The sequence below is a fragment of the Sciurus carolinensis genome, chromosome X (genome assembly GCF_902686445.1).
Source record: "Sciurus carolinensis chromosome X, mSciCar1.2, whole genome shotgun sequence".
NCBI lineage: Eukaryota > Metazoa > Chordata > Mammalia > Rodentia > Sciuridae > Sciurus > Sciurus carolinensis.
This window is the reverse complement of record NC_062232.1, coordinates 114,262,568-114,284,270: the sequence shown is the minus strand read 5'-3', so window position 1 is coordinate 114,284,270 and position 21,703 is coordinate 114,262,568. Positions and strand designations below refer to the sequence as shown.

Below are 21,703 nucleotides of genomic sequence, written 5' to 3'. Positions count from 1 at the left end.
TATTTGGACGTTCCCCTGAAGAGCTGTGAAGTCCAGCCCAAGTCTTCCCAGCTTGTCAGCAAGCCCACAAGTGTTGCTGACATGCACAGGTAATACAATGTAGCTTTCTCTTTTCAACAAACATTTCGTCTTTTATTAAAGGAAATAAAATCAGCCTGATAATATTTGCCCTTCATAAGCCCAGTTTAGAGGGCTATTCTAGACTCTGGGCTTCTTTCTAGATGGTTACAAACTAGATGAGTAACAGATTGGAGTGTTTTCCCAGATGTCCCAAGTTAAAGCTGGAGAGTCTAAATTTAGCTGGGCCATCAATTCTCTTGGTGAAAGATAAACTATTTTCCTTTTTCCATTTGCTCTCCATAAGTTTAGGGGAAACTTGCTCTGCAACAACCCCGACGACTGGAATAAATCAATTTCAACAGTGTTTCTTAACCAACTTTCTTCTTTGATTTAACATTTTATCATCTTTGTCATTACAAACTGTTCCTGTGTTGGTAAACTGACTAGTGAGATGGAATGAAGTGAAAAATAAGAAGTCCTGCTTTTCTAATCAACTCTGTCTCCCGAGGAGACACATGACTTTTCTCTTGGTCTCTGCCCTTAGCCTTATAGTGAACATTTATGCAAGTTAAAATTTTTCAATAGCAAGGATTTCCTTCTCACAATTAAAATGGATTCCAATTCTGATAGACACAAGACAAGGTTTACCTGCCCTCTTAATAGAACACTGACAGCTGAATCACCTTAAAAAGTTAAAATATCTTTTCAAAATGTTTACACCTATAAAGGAGGTTGTTACAATCATGAAGAACATGTTAGGAAGAAGTTTTACCATTACAAGAATAGAATTATCTTTCTTCTTGTACCTCCTTTTCGAACTCCCTTCTTGCATTATATTTTCTGACCTTGTCTGAAACAATTTTTCCCCTTAATACTCTAGCAACTTGGTCTGATTTAATTTCCCTTTTTTGTGTGTGTGATTTTTCTCTCTTAACTCAAGAACTGATCAAGTATCTCATGGTACTGATATTCTTTTAGGCACAATGGAGGCATTTCATTATTCTTTAATTTATATATACTAGGATATCTTCTTCTTATAGAATTCTTGTTTTAAGACTGTCCAGTTCTCTTGGAGTCCCTTTTGTTTAAGTCATCTCCCAAGGGCCCTTCTTCATGTCCTGAACTTGCTAAAACATGCAAAGTCCATTTTACTTGTTTAAATGAGTTCTCTCCCAATGAGCTCTAAATGCTATCATTCTGTGGATCAATCTACCAATTTCCATCCACATGCTTCAGGAAATACTACCAATCAGGATCACATAAAAGAAGTCTAGTTTACTTGAGTCTCATACTTTTAAAAAATGTTCTTAAGTTGTCTGACTAATATAATACAGAAACTTGTTTGACAGTCTAGGACCTCTGAACTGTTTTTCAGCAGATAGTTAAAGACTCATAGGCCCACATATTTTAAGTGGACCAGGCAAAGAAATTATGCACATTTTCATTTCATTGACACAGTTCACCATTGCACATTGTCTATATAATACCTGCTATGGATGTTTTAGTGGCTGAACAATCACAAAGATTAATATAGCAAATTTTTGAAATACGTTTGTGAAATTTTCCCAATTCCTACCCTAAAAATTTGGATAAAAGCAGGAAGCAGCACACCTCTCCAGAGTTCACTAGAGGACTGGGGGTTGCAGTTCAGTGGTAGATCACTTGTCTAATATATGCAAGGCCTCAGGTTCCACCCCCAGTCCCACATACACAAAAAAGTTCACTATAAAGTATGATAAGATCAAAAGAAATTTGATCTTCACTAGTGAATGTTAACATGTAGAAACTAATAGGTTTTAGAAAATTTTCTCCTCTGTACAAGAGTCAATTGCAGTGCTGTTGCAGCAGAAATGTCTTAGAATTTACAAAGCTTCATAGGATATAATTGTTAAGTTTCCTTTACCCTGGGGCTGGGATGCAGCTCAGTGATAAAGTGCTTGCCCAGCATACTTGAGGTCCTGGGTTTGATCACTGTGTGTGTGTGTGGGGGGGGTCTTTTTCTAGACTCAGACCATTTCAATTGAAGCTATTATCAGAAAAAAAAATGGAACTGTGCAGATTACATGCACATTTGCTTAAGTTTTGGCTTCTAATCTGAGGTTTTTTTAATGAACACATACACAAAATAAAAATTAAGAAAGGTGGTCTTGGGATAAAACACATGGACAGGAATCAGACTAAGTTAGTTAAACATTGCAAAGAATTGAACATAAGAAGTAGCAGAATGGCCATTTATGAATTTCTAAAGATTACATTGCATCTCTTTCCCCAGACTAATTCTTTTTTTGAAAGTCTCAAAAAATTTTATGAGCTACTTATTACATGATAAAAGTTACACACATTAATTTTTTATAATCTCAACAGAAAAACAAAATTAACCACTCTGTCCATCATTTCATAGTAACCATCAGTAGTTATCTGTCCTGAACATTCAACTGTTAGCAGCAAAGGGAAACAACATTGATAAGATAGGGTGCCGATTACAAATTTAACCACTAAGTGTGTGAAATTGCACATTAAGCACACCTAAGAACTGTTTTCTAAAGTTTAAAGTAATTTTGAAATCACCCTGAATTCCAATCTTCAATTATTCCACTTCCTGCCTTTCAGTTATATAATCTCGCCAATACTTCTTTTTCGAAGGACGTCTGGAAATAATCCAGACTAATCCTTTCATTTAACAAACGAGCAAACTGATACCATAAAAGGTTAAGTGACTTGCCTAAGGTCATGTGTATAATTCTACTGCCTTCCAGTCTAGCACTCTCTACAGAGCTGCCAAAGTGGCACAACTTGCCATATGACGTGGCAGTGGATGGTATGATCTACCTGAAAGGATTACAGTGGCCACTTTTTTAAAGTACCCAACAATGGTGTAAATCTGCTTCTAACATACAGCTCAAAAGCATCACTAGGAAATGGAGTTGTTGATGTCTATACACCTATGTAAGATTTCAAGAAAAATGGAAATTTTGCTCTGTTACATCACCAGCATTCTCATTCAAGAAAGAATACAGGAAGGGGATGTGGCTCAGTGGTTAAGTGCCCCTGGGTTCAATCCCTGGTACCAAAAAAAGAAGAAAGAATACAGGAAGAAGCCCCAACTTTCCAGTGCCAAATCTGTATTAAATTCTAGACATTCCCTAGAATCCTACAGTCCCCTGCCTAGTTCTGTGGGCTCTCTTCCTAGGAGACAGAAATGCAAAGAGAGATGGGTTTCTTATTAAATAGCAGTGGCTCCAGGCAACTTCAGGCCAATTTAGATCAAACCATCTTGGTCTAGTTCAGGCTAATCAACCACTAAAGGTCATACTCCAGCTCCCTCCCCCATTCCTTCTGCTACTTCTCATCACTGTAATAGCATTTTAAAGCACCTTCTGTCACAGCCTCCCCCTCAAGTCACACCCTTAATGGGATGCTGTCAGTTCACTTCCTTTCCTCACCCAAGCCTTCAACTCCTGGTTCTGGATCTCTTTTCCTTTGTTAACTGATGTTCTAAGGGCTGTCATCAGGAGTGGGGAGGGACACTCACAGGGTATAAAAGACAGGTCTGTCTAAAATATAGGTCCATAAATGATGGGAATAAGTTTATACAGACACATGGAGCAGATTCCAAAGCTCAGAACACCCAGCTGATCAATTTAGACTTGACCCCATCAGCATGGGGAGTCTCTGAAGGTTTGTGGGGAGGGTGATATGATGGAACCAGTTTTTGTGGAAAGTGAGAAGTTGGTGTCAGTTGGCGTGAGTGGAGAGTAGGAATTTGGGAAGTACTTAAGAGATCAGTTAGAAGGTTGATAGAGTGGTCAAAGCATTAAAACATGAGGACCTGGATTAAAGTAATGGCAGTAGAAATTGAGGTGAATTACTGTAGGAGACATTTCATAGAGAAGAGAGATAGTCCTTAGAAGAAGATGGAAGGAAAGAATCAAAACTGAATAATGGCTTTGCTTTTAATCCTGAGTGACTAAAAGATGGGGAATGTAGATAGATTATAGAGACACAGGAGTTCTGTGAGGTGATGGTAGGACAGATGGCCAGTGGAGATGACCTAGAGTCAGTTGAGAAATGGGTGAAAAGTTTAAAATGTTGAGGCATCAGTGTAGATGGAATATTTGAAACCATGAGTAGAGTGGAATGCACTTATCAGGGGAAATAATTTAGAAGTTTAGACAAGAATAAAAAGAGAGAGGTGGGAAGACAGAATAAAGGAGGTGACAAGTTTCTGGAAGGAAGGGGTAGCTACTTTCAAATGCAATCAAGAATAAGTAGAAGAGGGGTTGAGGTTGTGGCTCAGTGGTAGAACGCTTGCCTAGCATGTGTGAGGCACTGGGTTTAATCCTCAGCACCACATATAAATAAATGAATAAAATAAAGGTCTATCAGCATCTAAAAATATTATTTAAAAAGAATAAGTAGAAGAAACATTAGTAAATTTGCCCAAGAAGCCCTAGAGTAAATCCTATTTACTATACGTTATTTATAATAAGTCATATTTACTTTTCTCAATAAGACTATTCCTCAGTTGTACAAACAAAAATGTTTTGAGGCTTGTGTTCAATAGCATTCAAATCCAGAGCTTGGTTTTGGGTATTTAGTTCACTGAACTATTCAAACTAAAGGGGAAAATATAAGCAATGAAAAGAGCAACAGGCATCAATGAATAGTATAATCAAGTGAATATGGCTTGTGATCCAGAACTGTACTTTTTCTACAAATATGTGACATGTCACCCCAAAAGTCTTCATGCAAGGTTTCCCTAGTTAAGACCCCAGTGGTAGAGTTGACAATCTCTTTGTTTCTTTTCTGGATCCACCCCCCTACTGCAGGCCATCTGACTAAATGGTAGAGTGGAAAGCCATCTAGTTATGACAGAGATTTGGCTTGAGGAGAAAGTAGGAGATCTGGGTGAAATGAGGACCACACCAGAAGGCGAGGCATATAAAACTCTAAAGGCTATATGATACTTCCAGGTCTTTATAAAAAATGTCTGCCTCAGTCACAGGCTGTGTGTTAAAAGAGACCAAATAGCTATTGAGGAGTACATGGAATGTCTTTCTTTTCCACACAGAAAAAACATTTATCAGGAGATTAGTAAAGTAGGAATGGCATATCAATTTCTGGTGCCACTAGATAGTCAAGGACTACCCAGTTGCTTTTATAAGCCTACCACTCTTCCTATAGGGCCCACTCAGCCCAGTCACTAGATTACTCTCCTTTCACCAACATATACATGCAATCTTAAGCTTCAGAATCTCAACAACTTCCAGGAAGGGCATAACTGGGACATCAAAGGCAGAAGTGTAGGGCATGGTGGTGCCTACCTATAATCCCAGCTACTCACGAGGCTGAGGCAGGAGGATTGGAGGTTTGAGGCCAGCCTCAGCAACTTAGCACAACCCTGTATCAGAATAAAAAATTAAAAGGGCTGGGGATGTTGCTCAGTGGTTGAGTGCTTCTGGGTTCAATTCCCAGTATCCCCCACTAAAAGGCAGAAGTGTTTTGCAAACAAATGCACAATGATATTCACCCAGAAGCAGCCAGAGAAATAATAAAAATAATGCTAGCAGTAATAATTTTTCATCCATTGGGTGCTTGCTATATTACCAATCACAGTTCTATTAAATACAGTTATAAATAATAGCATGATGACTCTTTCTGAAAAATGATGGTTTCAGGACATATATGATAATAAAAAATACCTGTGGGAAGTTATCAGAACAGAAGTCCTATCACAATTTAGAGAAAAGTGAAGTGGTTCATTACTGAAGTCTTTGGAATAGAGACAGACCTGGGTTGCTATCAGTTGTGTTACTTAACCTCTCCAGGTCCCAGATAAAATCCCTTCCTTATCTATTAAATGGTGATAATAATAGTACCTATGACAACATAAGTTGATGGGGAAGATAAACTAAATAACAGTTTATGTTCATTGGCACACTGCCCTGTACATAAGCATTACTCAATAAATGTCAGCTGCTATTATTAGAAACCAATTATATGATCATTCATGATTACAAAGAAGCAAATATTAGTTATCTCATATCTGAAATACAGGGTATCCTATAAAAGTCAGATAACACCTTTGACTCCAAGATAGGACTTAGAAGGATCCAACCTATGGTCCTACCTCTTTGGCACTGGGAATTGAGCCCAGGGCCTTATGAATGCTAGACAAGCCCTCTCCCACTAAGCTACAGGCCTCTCTCACCTCTTATATGTGGCTATTCATTACCCTATCTGTATTTCCATCCAGCTTCACAATTAGACATTCCTTAAACTGGAGCACTTATAGTAATAAAAAACACAAAGACACACTCCTACAAACCCCACTAGGAAGTTGACTAACCAGCAGTAAGAATCCCTGGGAGCCTTCCTGTCGGGTGGACCTCCCCCATCCTTTTAATGCTACTGATGACTTCCTAAGATAAGACAAGGAGGGCTCTGCTAGGAACATCAAAAAAGCCTTCAGTAAGAACAATGATACAAACTCCTCTTTGTTTCCTAGGTTTTACGTTATGCCAAGCTGGAGAATTCATTCTTTATCCTACTTATCCTGAAAAGGGCTATTCTGGAGACTTCTTGGGCAAGGTAACTAAGTAAATCTAAGAAAGGGCAGGCTACATATTTCTAATAACACCCAAAGCTGGAAAAATTTACTGCCACCAATAACCATGTTTTATGAACAGAATTCTTAGCAACTACAGATTAGTTCACATATATACTCTTGTCCTCTTGTCGTATTTAACCAGGGATGGGGGGGAACAAAAACAAAACTTCTAACCCAACCAGTTGGATCAGCAACTGGATCCAAAAGTAAGCAACAAACTGGCTTTCAATACAAATAAGAATAGGATGCTTTCATATTCTGCCCCAAGGCAAAGGGTTATCAAGCCATCAACTCTGAACTGTATGATAACCTTTAGTGCATAAATGAGTCCTTTATAGTAACGTTCATTTTAAGCAGAACTTCGAAACGATCCTCCCTCAGAAACAAATTCGAGACATGAACATAAGAAAATACCTTCTGAAAGAATACACACCAACATGGCTGTCTAACAAATACAGCACAAGGCATGTATGTAATTTTATATTTTCAAGCAATCAATTAAAAAATAAAAGTCAGGCATGGTGGGGTGTGCCTGCAGTCCCAGCTACTTGGGACACTGAGGCAAGAGGTTTGCTTGAGCTCAGGATATCATGACCAGCCTGGGTAACAGAGGAAGACTCTGACTCAAAAAAAAAAAAGTAAAAGAAACAAGCAACATTAATAACATAATTTATTGCCAGGTGGGGTGGCATACACCTATAATCCCAGTGGTTCAGGAGACTGAGGCAGAGGATCTCGAGTTCAAAGCCAGCCTCAGCAACTTGGCAAGGTCCTAAGCAACTCAGTGAGACCGTGTCTCTAAATATATATAAAAGTGCTGGGGATGTGGCTCAGTGGTTGAGTGTCTCTGGATTCAATCCCCCATACCAAACAACAACAAAAAAACCCATGATTTATTTAGTTTAATATATTCAAAACATTAAATTTTATACTATTCAGTACAACATCCACTTACAGACTAGCAACCTGTCAAGTACTCAATAACCACACATTGCGGGCTGGGGATATAGCTCAGTTGGTAGAGTGCCTGCCTTGCATGCACAAGGCCCTGGGTTCAATCCCCAGCACTGCAAAAAAAAAAAAACCACACATTGCTCATATATACTGTGCTGAAGAGTGTAGATAAAGTCAATCTACACATAAAAAACACTGTCATATTGGAAGACCCATGCCAACCTCCCCTGCCATCTCAGCTCCTCACTCTTTCTGCTGGAAGTTGTGAGGAAGAAGCTGGGAGGGTGTGCTTTTAAAAAATCAAGTTGGAAACCCAAACCCATTTATCAGTAGCAGAAACAAAAATAACATGATACTTGTGGTTTTTGTTTTTTGCTTTTTGCAGGTGCTGGGGACCAAATACAGGGCCTCTGAGCACACTAGGCCAGCACTCTACCACAGAGTACACCCCCTACCAGCAAGCTGCACCCACAACCTATACACACAATAGTTCTATGGCTAAGTGACCATTAAGGGTTAAAAAGGCTTTCCTGGGGAGGAAGCTCTGGAAAGTTAATCACCATTTCCAACCTCGTACTCAGGAGATAACGTGTTCCAAGCTCCCAATACACGTACCAAGGATCTGCCTGGATCTCTCATTTACACTCTGTTGGTCAAAGGGAACTAGCCATGTTTACAAAGTTTTGGGTTCCTTTCTTCACGTCCACTACACCAAACAGAGGGTCCTTCAATCTGGCCCTTCCCCAGAAAGCAATTTCTCCAAGAGACATGAAGCAGCTGCCTGGTTTGGTCACTCAGTTGAAACTGAGAACCCTGTGTTCTAAGCAGTTCAAATTAGCTTCCTGACGCAAAGGCAAACTGAAAAGGAAAACATTTGCCCTCTCCTTTTCTGCTCCCTGCTGCCTGCCACCACTCCCATCCCAATGCCAAGGCCAAACACTTTCAAGTAGTCAGCATTAATGCAAAACTAGGCAACTTTGACTACATCTTCTGGGTTTCCCCCACCTTTCAATTTCCCCCCTCCCCAGCCCACTTCAAGGAATAACATGAAATAATAATCAAACAAGCACAGAGACAGACAACAAACATTGCCCATTTTCTTCAAATCTGTTGAATAGCTCTTCATCTCAAAATAAATGTACACATGCTAGCCAATAGACTTCAAAGCCCTTTTGCTGTCTAGCCTGAAATAGTCACAATCTTGACCAGATAAACTGAATTCTCACAGAGGCCTGTGCATCCTCCCTCCCTCCTCTCTAATGCTTTGGTTAAGAATCCACTGCTCTTGATAGCTCCCATACCTTCACCCACCTTCTCCAGTCACCTTTTCCCAACGACTATTCTCAAGATCCCTGATGACTAGAGCCATCTTCTACTATTCTGGTCCCCTTAGGCCACATGTTTCTTGGTGTCACTGTAGGTCCCTCTAACAAAGTCTTGTGCACAGGAAGTGCTCAATAAACATATGGTAAATGAATGGCTAGATTGCTATAGCAGCAATCCACCATCATACTATCCATGGGAAAAACCATTTTGGTCAATCACTATAATACTGATATAAACCAGATCAGTATTACTGCAGCGGGGGAGGGAGACATTGCAGAAGATGCAAGAAGCATTTTCTGGGTTGATGGAAATGTTCTCTATCTTGGCCTAGGGAGTTAGTTGCATGAATGTATAAATATAAAAATGCATCAAGTCATTAGGACTCCTCCATTTTACTGTATATAAACTATACTCTAACAAGCAAAAGAGAGAAAGAGGAGGAATACACTTATTTTATAAAAATATAATTCTATCATATTATAAACCTGAATCTGTATGAAAATGCTAGCTGCAAGAAACATTAAACATATCAAACTGTTAACAAATGTTAAAAATGTTACCTTCTGGGGAACAGTTGTAGCAATGAGAGGGGGAGGGGGCTGAGTAGCTTTCACTCTCACATAATTGCCTCAAATCTTTTTCTCCATTTATTGAGTAGCTACTAAAATCTAGGCACTCCCTTAGGTATCAGAGGTACATGTATAGCAATGTTCCAATATATGCCCTTAAAAAGCTCCCATTATTGAGGTCACTATAAACTCTAACATTCACCATCTAATGCATATGCTAGGGACTGGGGATGTCGCTCAGTGGTTGAATGCTTGCCTGCCATCCTGCCATGCACGAGGATGTGGGTTTGAACCTCAGCATCACACACACACACAAACAACATGCTGTATGTGTTCAGATACATGTGTGTGTGTGTGTGTGTGTGTGTGTGTGTGTGTGTGTATAGGTAAGGAATAGAGAAAGTGTTAAGGGATGGCAGAATTGTTACATTGTTTGGAGTAGTAAATGTGGAATGAAGAGTTGAAGTACCTCAAACCAACTAGTATGTCCCAGGAAGAGGTATGAAATAGCAAAAGACATAGTGAGTTTGGAAAAGAGGGCTTAATTTCTCCTTGTGATTGGAGCCTGAGGCCCATGAGAAGAGAAGAATGTGGAAAGACATTGTTGGAAAGGTAACATAGGGCCAGATCACAAAGGGTCTTGGAAGTCAGGCCAAGGCATTTGGACTTTATTCTCAAATGTAATGGGGAGCCACTGGAGGATTTTTCATAGAGGAATGATTATTTTATTCCACTTCATTATATCTTATTAAGATTATCAACCTGGGCCAGGCACAGTGGTGCATACCTGTTACCATAGCCACTCAGGAGGCTGAGGCAGGAGGACTGCCAAGATGGAGGTCAACCTCAGCAAATTAGAAAAAGCCTGTCTAAAAATAAATAAATAAATAAAAATGGCCAAGGATTCGACTCAGTGGTAGACCACTCCTTGGTTCAGTCCCTAATTCTACAAAAGAAAAATACCAATCTGTTGGTAATGAAGAGGGAAATTTGGTGAAAAGCAAGACTATCAATTGAGTAGCTGATGCAACAATGGTCCAGGTAAGAAACGATGAAGGTTAAAACTTGAAGCAAGTAAGAGTAAATGGACACAAGAGAGGTTGAAGATACAGAATAGAGAGGCCTCCATGATTTTGACAATGTCCCTTAGTTATCTTACAGTTTGGACCCTAGTCTGGAAATTGTACTTACTCCCTTGCCCAGAGATCTAGTCTCCTACATTAACTCTTCCCTTTTCTTTTCTCAAAATAGCTACTGCCAAATGCCTCAAATGGCCAGTGAGGACGGTGAAAAAGAAAGCAAAATCACAAGTGAAACGATCCATCATGAGAACCATTGCACTGCCTTCCAGCATTTTGTTTTAAAAGCATCTTGCATCATCTAAGAACACTCTTACAAGCCATGCTGCTACTATGTCACCCAAAGCACTTCCACAGCTTCCTAGCCAATGAAGGGCTCCCCTCAAAGTTGCTCCTTTTCCAAATAAGGGCCATAGAATATATTCATGGACCTATGTAAAAGGCATGTCTTAGTAAAATTCCATTAAGTGTCTATAACACGTCATTTAAAAAGAAGTTCAAGAGATCCAGGATGGCAGACTAGAGGGAGGCTGCGTTCCTTGTCGCTCCGCAACTCAGGTTTCAGGCAGAAGAAAATCTGTTTCTCTGTGAGACAGTCTTTGCTGCTCATGGATCCCCTGCTGTTTACCCCATTTGTCCACCTCGATTATCCATAGTCTGCCAACATAGCAACTATTTTTGAGTGCAGATCACTCACTGACTGCCGCCTATCATCCACCATTTGCCGTTTGCCTACTTCTTGCCTTCCCATTGCCTGCCTTTCACCTACCCATCACCCACCACCCGAGGTCCACCTGGTGATCGTCTGCTGGTAGCCTGCAGACCACCCACAGACCACCAGTGGATCACCAGCTGTCTGCTGTTGCCTGGAAGTTAACTGTCACAGTACCCGCAGATTTGGTTGCATGTGGTTGCTGCCATTTTGGGACAAGAGCCAGGACCTGCAGGATCCCTGGCCTGACCAACCGTGCCCTGCCTTTGGGACCCCTGACCTGACCCCACAAGCACTCAGTACCCACATCCCGAGCTGCAGCTCCCCATTTGCCAACACATTTGGAAGCCAGAGCGGCCATCTTGGATAATCCTGAAAACCATAGCTCCGATCTTTAGGTGGGACAAAACTCATCCTGAGATGCCTGCTGGAGACTGGAAGCTCCTTGTCAGGTACCTCTCGTGCATCAGGCTACTGAAGACTGGGAGGTTTGAATACTATATGACTATTATAGTGTAGATTTTTTTTCTCCTTTTTGAAAAGTTTTAAGATTTTATAGATTTTTCTCACTCTATTTTCCTTTTGTTTACCTGTTTCCTTAGAGTCTCTTTCTCCCTTTTCTCGTGTTAACAACCATCTTCTTTTGATTCCACTTTCACTCTTCCTACAATCTAGTACACTTCTATATACGCTATTCTTATCCCAGTTACATCCTCCACCCCTCCCCATCCTCTTTGTCCACCATTAGAAACTGTAGACTTCATTGCAAATCTATTTGTTATACTGAAGATAATAATTGAACTCATACTCTTTGTTTATTATGACAATACTATTAACATCTTCATAGGGGATATTTGGTTTAGGGCTGCATATTGTCTGTACTGGGTGCTGCTAATATTGATCTCCCCCTTAAAGAAGAGGTTTTGGAAACCGGCAGGGTCACTAGAAGCCTATAGGGGGAAGACTGCAATACCCTAGATCTGCACTGCTAGAGGGGAAGATACGTGAACAACATGAAAAAACAAGGGAAGAAAATGTTCCAAACAAACCAAGACTCTATATTAACAGAATCCAATGAGAGCATGGTAGAAGAAATGTCAGAAAAGGAGTTCAGAACATACTTAATTAAAATGATTCGTGAAGCAAAGGATGAGATAAGAGAGCAAATGCAGGCAATGAATGATCACTCCAATAAACAGTTAAAAGAGCAACTGCAGGAAGCAAAAGATCATTAACAAAGAGACTGAGATTCTGGAAAAAAAAACAAACAGAAATCCTTGAAATGAAGGAAACAATAAACCAAATAAAACACTCAATAGAAAGCTTCACCAACAGACTAGATCACTTGGAAGACTGTACCTCAGACAATGAAGACAAAACATTTAATCTTGAAAATAAAGTTGACCAAACACAGTCATGAACGAAACCTCCATGAACTATGGGACATCATGAAAAGACCAAATTTAAGAATTATCAGGATTGAAAGGCACAGAGATACAAACCAAAGGAATAAACAATCTATTGAATGAAATAATATCAGAAAATTTCCCAAACCTGAAGAATGAAATGGAAAATCAAATACAAGAGGCTTATAGAACATCAAATGCACAAAATTACAGAGCCACACCAAGGCACGTTATAATGAAAATGCCTAACATTCAAAATAAAGATAGAATTTTGAAGGCTGAGAGAGAAAAGCATCAGATTACATATGGGGGAAACCAATACGGATATCAGCAGATTTCTCAGCCCAGAACCTAAAAGCTGGAAGGGCCTGGAACAACATATTTCAAGCTCTGTAAGAACATGGTTGCCAACCGAGAATCTTACACCCAGCAAAACTAACCTTCAGATTTGAAGATGAAATAAAATCCTTCCATGATAAACAAAAGTTAAAAGAATTTACAAATAGAAAGCCTGCACTACAGAACATTCTCAGCAAAATATTCTATGAGGAGGAAATGAAAAACAAGAATGTAGGTCAGCAAAGGGAGGAAATACCCTAAAGGAAAAGCCAATCAAAGGAGAAACCAAGTCAAGTTAAAAACCAAAAATAAGCCCAAATGACTGGGAATACAAATCATGTCTCAATAATAACCCTGAATGTTAATGGCCTAAACTCATCAATCAAAAGACATAGACTGGCATACTGGATTAAAAAGCAAGACCAAACAATATGCTGCCTTCAAGAGACTCCTCTCATATGAAAGGACATCCACAAAATAAAGGTGAAAGAATGGGAAAAAACATACCATTCTCACAGACTCAGTCAAAAAGTGGGGGTTTCCATCCTTATATCAGATAAAGTGAACTCAAGCCAAAGTGCGTCAGAGGGATAAAGAAGGACATTTCATTCTGCTTAAGGTAAGACATAACGATCATAAATATTTATGCCCCGAACAACAGCGCATCCCTGTACATCAAACAAATCCTTCTCAATTCCAGGAATCAAATAGACCACAACACAATAATTTGGGGTGACTTTAACACACCGCTGTCAGAATGCATGAGAAAGTGCTTTCCCCTACAGAGTCCTATCAATAGAGTATGTTAGTTAACTTTGGATTTTTGCCAATGGAGAGAAAACGGTCTTTCATTCACAGTTTTTTTTTTTTTTTTTTTTTTTTTTTTTTGCGGTGCTGGGGATTGAACCCAGGGCCTTGTGCTTACGAAGCAAGCACTCTACCAACTGAGCTATATCCCCAGCCCTCATTCACAGTTTTAATTTACATTTCTCTTTTTTAATGAGTGAAGTTAACTATCTTATTGTTCATTAATAGCAAATTTTATTTCCTTTTTCTATGTTTTGAAAGGGTTATGATTTTGTCAATTTACATGTTAGGAAAGATAGCTGTTTGTAATATGAGCTGTAAATATCTCCCTTAGTTGTCTTTTTTAAAAACCTTGTTTATGATGCTTCTTTCCATAAAAAAATTGATTTTTATGTAAGAGAAAGTATCAGTGAAATAATTTATGACTTGGGGATTTTGAGTCATGAAAGGTTATTAGATAGTTCTTGCTAACTCCAGATTTGTAAGAAAAAATTTTCAAGTTTTCTTCTTACTATTTAATGGTTGTATTATTTTTAAAATATCTTTGGTACATATGGAATTTATCATCGTATATGAGGTAAGGCAGGGATATTACTTTACTTATCCCTGTAACATTTACTGACTACTTCTTTTTCCCAGTGATTTGAGATGATGTCCTCTTTATATATTCAATTTTTATATGTATCTGAGTGAACTTACATCTGGGCATTCTGTTGTGCTAATAGACCAGTATGATACTCTTAAATTATTTAGGCTTTTAAAAAAGCCTTAATGTGTTTTAGTGCTGTTCCCACTTCTGTGTTTTTTTTTTTCCACTAAATTTAGCATTAGGTGATATAGCTTAAAACTGTAAAGTTTTCATTGAGATTTTGTTAAATTTACAAATTAATTTACACAATAGATGGGTCCTTCTATTTGTAGAAAGTCTATTTTTTTGGCTTCAGTGGTATTTTAACTTTTATTTTCAATAGGTCTCAAATTTTTATTGACAAAGATATTAATATTTTTGGTAGTGTTATATATGAAATCTTTTCTTCCATTAAATCTTCCAAAAGATTGTTTGAATATATGTAAACTACTGACTATTGTATGTTGATTTTGTACTTCATAAACTAATTGAGCTATCCTACTGTTTGTAATAGCTGTTAATAAAATATCTTGAAGCTAAAAATTAAAAAAATAAGAAATAAAAAGTTTAAGTTCACTTCCTTAATCTGTAAGCCAAAATTATGCTTTTTTTCTGATACGTGCAGATATCAGGAAGCAAAGCTAGGTACAGAATGCTCAAAAGTAACCTTCACAGGAAATGTTCACTTTCCAAATGTTTCAGGTTTTCAAATTGCTGGACTAGGATATTGCTTTGAAACAGTATCTCTTCCTATTTATATGTATATATTTTTAAAATTCTGTCCAGTGTTTTTTACATGTGTATCAACTATTTCTAGAAAAATGACTCCATTTTATGTTAAAAATAATTTCCCTTAACAAATAAGAAATAATTTTAAGAAACTAGCTTCAAACATAAAACTATTTTGAATACTTATGCTAATATAAATCTCAGTCTGGTGGCTTATTTTCTTTCAACAAGCTTTCCTCTCCTCATCACTGAATGAAAGGAAATTATAATTCATAACAAAACAAAACAAAACATACAAGACAGCAGAACCTCAGCCAAGATGATTAAGGATTATTATGCATACAAACACATACACATTTTTTAAAGCCATGTCCTGTATTAGTCTTATAAGAATGTATTGGTAATTTCAAAATATTAAATAGGGTTTCATCCTAGCTATGTACACTGAAGATGCACTGCAAATAAATGTAGTGTTAACACTTGTGAACTATTCATAAAACTTATTTACAAAGCAACACTTAAAACAGATGTGGCACACTATGCTTACATTCCATATGCTTTTTATATGGTCCCCAAATCAAGCTTAATTTCAACCATGCAAAGCTAACTGCAAATAAAAGGTATGACTAATTTTAAAAGAGCACACAACCATGTGCCAAGAGCTATATAGTAAAAAGTTACTAAGTCTTTGGCGAAATACTATATTGACATATTCAACAGATACACATCAGGAAAAAAATCCAGTCACAGTAACTTTTCACAACAAGATTTATTGTCAGAACTTGTAAGTGGATATACTGGGAATAGTGGCATGCCTGTTAGGGAAAAATCTCCCAACCAAATGCACAACTCATGCCTGTTACAATACCAATAGAAATGGCTCCTCCAGTACAAAATAAAATTCATTTTACAGTATTTAGAGTTGGATAACCAAAACCTGAGAAGTAAATAGTTACAATGGTTCTCCACACTTAGAGAAATTGAAAAAAACACACATTATTCTGCAAAGAATAAGCTACCAATAAAACCCTACCTAACATCACTTTGCTCAAAGGGCCTCAGACTCCTAATGAACAACTAAGTTTTAAGTAGAAACTAAGATGCCTGCTGACCATCAAAGAAAAGCCTGTTTGATAAACAGTGAGACAGAAAACAGACATCCATGACTCCTAACTGTTAGCAAGTAAAATACTAGACTAAATCTTAAGAAAAAAAAAAACACCAGATGTTATAAAATGTCCAACCTTCCAAGCAAGCTAGATCCTAAAAGCAAAAGAACTAATAAGTTACCACCGAATGGGGGAAAGGGGAGTAGGAGTGAATGATCAAAAAGAGACTCAAAAGAGGAAAATATCACCAAAATATGACCTGTATTAGTAATTGTAGTATGAAGAATAAAATGACAAGAACATCATGAGATTACTTTTTTCTAGAACACGTAGTTATCACCTAAGAGTAAAATGGAAAACCTAAAAAACTGTGGAAAAGCAAAAAGACTAAGATGAAGATAATCAATTATTAATAACTAGACATATATACAAGGTAGCTTCCCATATTTGACCTACTGAGGAAAAAATCAAATGTTTTTTGCTTTTGGAAAAAATACAGTATATAAGGTAGCAGAATAAAAAGAACCAACAGATGAAATTTGCACTAAACTAAAATCCAACTTTTTTCTTCTGTTCCATCTGGATCTTCTTTAAAACCACAGCTAAGATATATAATCACTAAAAACTTTTAAGTATTGAAAACTATGTGGCAGCTGGAATAATTCATGGAATAAAATAAGTGGAAGAAGCAGAATATAAAGGAATATGTGCTAGGTGGAAAAGATGTAATGATAGTTAAACGAGTGGGATAAAACTTTGCTTTTCCTTTACAAAGAAAAGAATTCAATAAATTTTGCCATACAAGTTTTATAGATTATATATATGTACACATATATATGTATGTGGGTGTGTATATGATATATATGTAGATATATGTCAGTCCTAGCATTTGAGAAAATGCTAAGTAAGTTGTCCCTTTAAAGATAAAAAATAGGCACAGTGCTTTGTAATTTATCCTTTTTACTATTCGAAATTAAGGGGCATGCCTTCAAATGTTCACAGTACAAATGGTGAGTTCTCATCTGTATTAGTAGTCAAAAGGTGTGGTCATTCAGACCCAGGATGTATGAACATCTGCTTTTGTAAGTGCAAAAAAAAAAATTCCCACTTTCAGGAAACTGATTTTTTTTTAAAAATATTTTTTAGTTGTCAATGGGCCTTTATTTTACGTATTCATATGTGGTGCTGAGAATGGAACCCAGTGCCTTACACACGCTGGGCAAGCGCTCTACCACGGAGCTATAACCCAAGACCAGAAACTGAGAGTTTTAAAAAGCGAATGGCATTTTGAAACACATCAACTTGCTCAATTTTTCTAAAAAGACGCATTTAAAAAAATGAAAACAAAGCAAGGAAACCAGTATAGTGTCAAGGGGGACCATTCATCAAACTGTTAACGGAAGCTACGAGCTACCAAGTCAGTCTCCCTTTGGTTTTCTTATGTCTGAAGGAAACTCTTTGACGAACTGTTCAGCCTGGTAGATTGCACTCATTAAAACTCCTTGCTCTGCGGAAACGGATTACAGCCCATCCAGACTGCCCCTCCGAAGCTCCACCGAGATAATTCCGAGGGGGAGAACAGTCCAGCGAAAGACGTCAAGGATTATGGTAATAACTTTACAGTGACAAAACAGTCAAGCACGACTCCTCCGCAGGTTGCTTTACCAGTTGGAGTTCTATTTTATCAGGCAACTGCAGGCGAAGAAGTTCTTTATCTGCTCACCATGGGAGCATAAACTAACTGTCGCACAGAGCCTAAGTCCTCCCTACTTCTCTCCGGTGGATCAGAACCCTGAGAATCAACTCATCGAAATGGACGAGCATAACTGCTCACATTTTAGTCTTCCCTTTCTTGCTTGCTTGTTCCTGGCCAAATCCCTACGTGGCTGGCACAAGCCTAATTTCTAATGCAAACAGGTAGGCCAGGTCCCTAAAAAGTTCTGCCCCTGGTGGGTTGTGCCTGGGCATCTCTCTCCCCGCCCCACACGTAGTGGCTTTGCTGGAATCTCCGGTGAAACACTAACAGGAGCTAAGGTAACAAAACCGGGCTGAACCTGACCGAGTCCCCAGCAGAAACGGAATGGGCGTCTCTGGGCCTGGGGGTTGGGAGCTGCCTGGGCGGACAGATTTCCGATTGGGCGGGGGTGGGTTCGAGGCCGCAGAGTGTAAAAGCCCTAGTGTGGCCTTCGAAGGCGGCGGCTGGCGCTGCCAAGCTTCAGCAGGAAGGGGAGGGGAGCGAGAGGAAGAGGGGGAGAAGGAGAAGCGGCGCAGAGCCTGAGGAGGGGGAGGAAGACAGGGCGGGCCGCGGAGGGGAGGAAGGAGGAACCAGAGGAGGAGCCCGGGCTCCAGGAAAGCCCGCGCGCCCAGTGCGCAGCACCTCCCGGCGGAGTTGCAGGCTCCGCCCGCTGCCGGGCCAGGGCTGAGCGCCGAGCGCCCCGAAGGGGCGGGCCCGCCTTACGGCCTCCCTCCCGGGCTCGGCCCTCCTTCCTCCTTCTTCTCCTCCCTCCCCTCCTCCTTTCCATCTCCGCAGCGCCCTCAGTCTCTCTCTCGCTGGCTCATACAAAAGCAAAATGTCCGCCATCTTCTGAGGCGGCTGCGGTCCTCGCGCCACGAGCTCGGCCCTCCCGCGGTTTCTCCTGAGGGCCTCCCCTCTCCCGCAGCCCGGGCGCCGCGGCTCCTCAGAAGCGGCTGACGGCACCGCTCCGCCCGCCCTCAGCGTCCCCCACCCCCGCCCGCACGCCCGCCGGAGACGCTGGACCGAGGCGGGAGGGGGCCGGGGCGCAGGCAGCCCCCGCCGACTTGCTGCCGCTTCCCGCCCGCCACCGCCTGGATGGCCCGCTTACCTTGAAGCAGTACGGGGGCTCGTCGTAGGTGACCAGCATGTACCTGTCTCCGCGGCTGGCCGGGTCCCGGGCGCGCAGCTGCGGGGCGAGGGATGACGGAGGGGGTCGCGTAGGAAAGGAGGAGAATGATAGGAGCGTTACAGAAGCACCTAAATCCACCTCCCGAGCCCTCAGGAGCGAGACCCATCACTCCTCTCCCCTCCCTTTACCTTCAAAAATAACTCCACAGCGCCTTTGGCAATGTCCAAATAGGAGGTGCCCAGGTCAGTGCGCTGGTTCATGGAGGCGGACGTGTCTATGAGGAACAGCAGGATGGGCATCTTGCCCCGCACCCCTGCCTCTGCTCCCTACTCTCCTGGCTCTCTTGCCCTCACTGCCACGTACGGCCAGCCGAACCCTCAACTCTCGCAGAGCCAGGAGGCAGGGAGTAATAGGAAGAGGGGGAGACGGGACGGGACAGATGGGACAGCTCCTGGCGTCCTCTTTTAGCAGCCCCACCTCCTCTCCCTGAACGGGAACTTGAAAGTGTGAGCGTGTGTAGCCCTCGGGGCCCTCCCCCTCCCCTCTCCTGCCACCACAACTGCCGCCGCTGCCGCTGCCAGGACTACTGCCTAAGCATCCGTCTGCGCTCACTAGAGTGCTCGCCTCAGACTGAGAGCTCTCTCTGTTCACCGACACACAACTTCAGTCAGCTCACCTACCGTCAGTATCATGTGACCAGAATCCATGCCATTGGCTGACAATTATCTTGTATTTGCATATTCATCAGATGACAGGGCAAAGGGAGGGAATTGGGTGAACCCAGGGTGTTCAAATTAGAACCGAGGCAGGGGGTAAAGGGAAATGTAAAGGACCCCTGGTAGGTTTGGGATTCTCCGTTAAAGGACTGGGAAGTCTTTAGGGTGATTCTTGCGGGTGGTTTGGATGAATTTTCTCTTGCTCTCTCCTCAAAGAAGATGATTCGAAAGGAATAGTGAATTGAGCAACAGTTGTACAGAAGTACAGATGCAGATGCATGGACGGGCTGCACAGAAAATGTTTTACTAACTGCAATCGATGAATCCTGCCAGTGGCTAAGACCAAAACATTTCAGAAGTGGCAAACTTCTTTCCTGGCCAGAATTACTCACATTCCTTTGGATTCAGCCCTCGTCTTGATCAGTATTTGTGCGCTGTTTGCTGGCCTTGTATTCCATGTATGTCTAGTTAGAAAGGAAACTAAGTCTTTAACTGATACCGAAACTGGCCTTTTGTATGCACACACTTCTCCAGTTTTATTGAGCTCTTTGAAGCATTGACCTGTCTGTGATAATTCCACCACTGTGTGTCTGCACAGCCTTTACACATGGGAGGTTTGCCAACCAGATTCTACTTCAATTCACAATTGAGCACCCACGAAGTACAGGGCAACCATGGTAGACTTATTTAATCTTTGAAATAATTATGGTAGATGACATCATATTCAATTTTCAGAATAGGAAATTGCAGCTCCTGATGTTAGGGTAACAATGGGGATGCTATCAGCTCTGCCTCTGCGGAAGGGCTCAGTAAGTAGTCAACCAGACATGGTTGTGACCATGTGACACAATTTTTAAATACAGAGTATTTCTAGCAACATGCTATACCCACACAATGTGGAATCCTGAGTTTCAATGACTTTGCAATTTTGGTGAGTAAAGATGATTTCTCTCACACACATATGTATAATCTTTTAAATATTCTATGTAGACATCCAATATATTTGTTCTATGTGTTATATACATTCTATATACATATTTGATAGTATTTTCAGGGAAATGAGATTTCAAAAGAGGTCACATGGCAGTGTATGAATCAAGGACAAATGGTGATGCAAATAAATGTGCAGTGGAAGCAATGGTCCAGTGTTCCAGAAGTTCAGAAAGTTTCAAGGTCAAGGCACAAAGAGGGAAAGGAGGGACTGTAGGTTGGAAGGAATGGTATGAATGAAAATTCAGAGATTGTACTATGCATGGTACAATCATACCCAGTGTGGTGGAATGTTAGGATATTGATAGGAGAAAGGATGAAAAAGATGCTGATATGAATATATTGGAGAAGGACAATAGCTATATGGGCTAGAGTACTAAAAGTACAGGATCAGTGGGGGCCTGTGTGTTAGTTTTCTATTTCTTTGTAACAAATTAACACAGATTCAGCAGCTTAAAACGGCACATACCTCTATTACCTATCTCATGGTTTCCAGGAGGCAGGGATCTGAGTTTAACCCACTGGATTCTCTTCTCAGTCTCATAAGGCTACAGTCAAGGCATGCATCAGGCCATTTTATTCTGAAGGCTCAACTGGAAAAAGAATGATTTTCTGAGCTCATGCACACTCTTGGCAGAATTCATTTCCTTGAGGCTGTATGTAGGCAGGCTGGATGCCTCCCTCAGGTCCACCTGCTATTATAGTTCCCAGTCATGGGAACATGGTCTCTTCTTCAGGGCCAGCAGGGAAATCTCTCACTCCTATCTGCTAACATGGAACCTTATATAACATAATCATGAAAGTA

General features: G+C 40.4%; 1 protein-coding gene across 6 annotated transcripts in view; it reads right to left on the bottom strand.

Annotated features, from left to right (window-relative positions):
* LOC124972123 (integrator complex subunit 6-like) overlaps positions 1–19,826 on the bottom strand; it is a 71,084-nt gene extending 51,258 nt beyond the window's left edge. For 3 of the 6 annotated variants that reach the window (XM_047536346.1, XM_047536348.1, XM_047536350.1), the window contains exons 1-2: positions 19,381–19,822; positions 19,172–19,249 (exon numbers count right to left, since the gene is read on the bottom strand). In XM_047536346.1, coding sequence (XP_047392302.1) covers positions 19,172–19,249; positions 19,381–19,491 — 189 coding nt within the window. In that variant the 5' untranslated portion in view covers positions 19,492–19,822. Of the gene's footprint in view, positions 1–19,171; positions 19,250–19,380 lie in introns of all 6 variants that reach the window. The other 3 variants (XM_047536352.1, XM_047536351.1, XM_047536347.1) reach the window with 3 other exon arrangements.
* Positions 19,827–21,703: the final 1,877 nt, after the last annotated feature.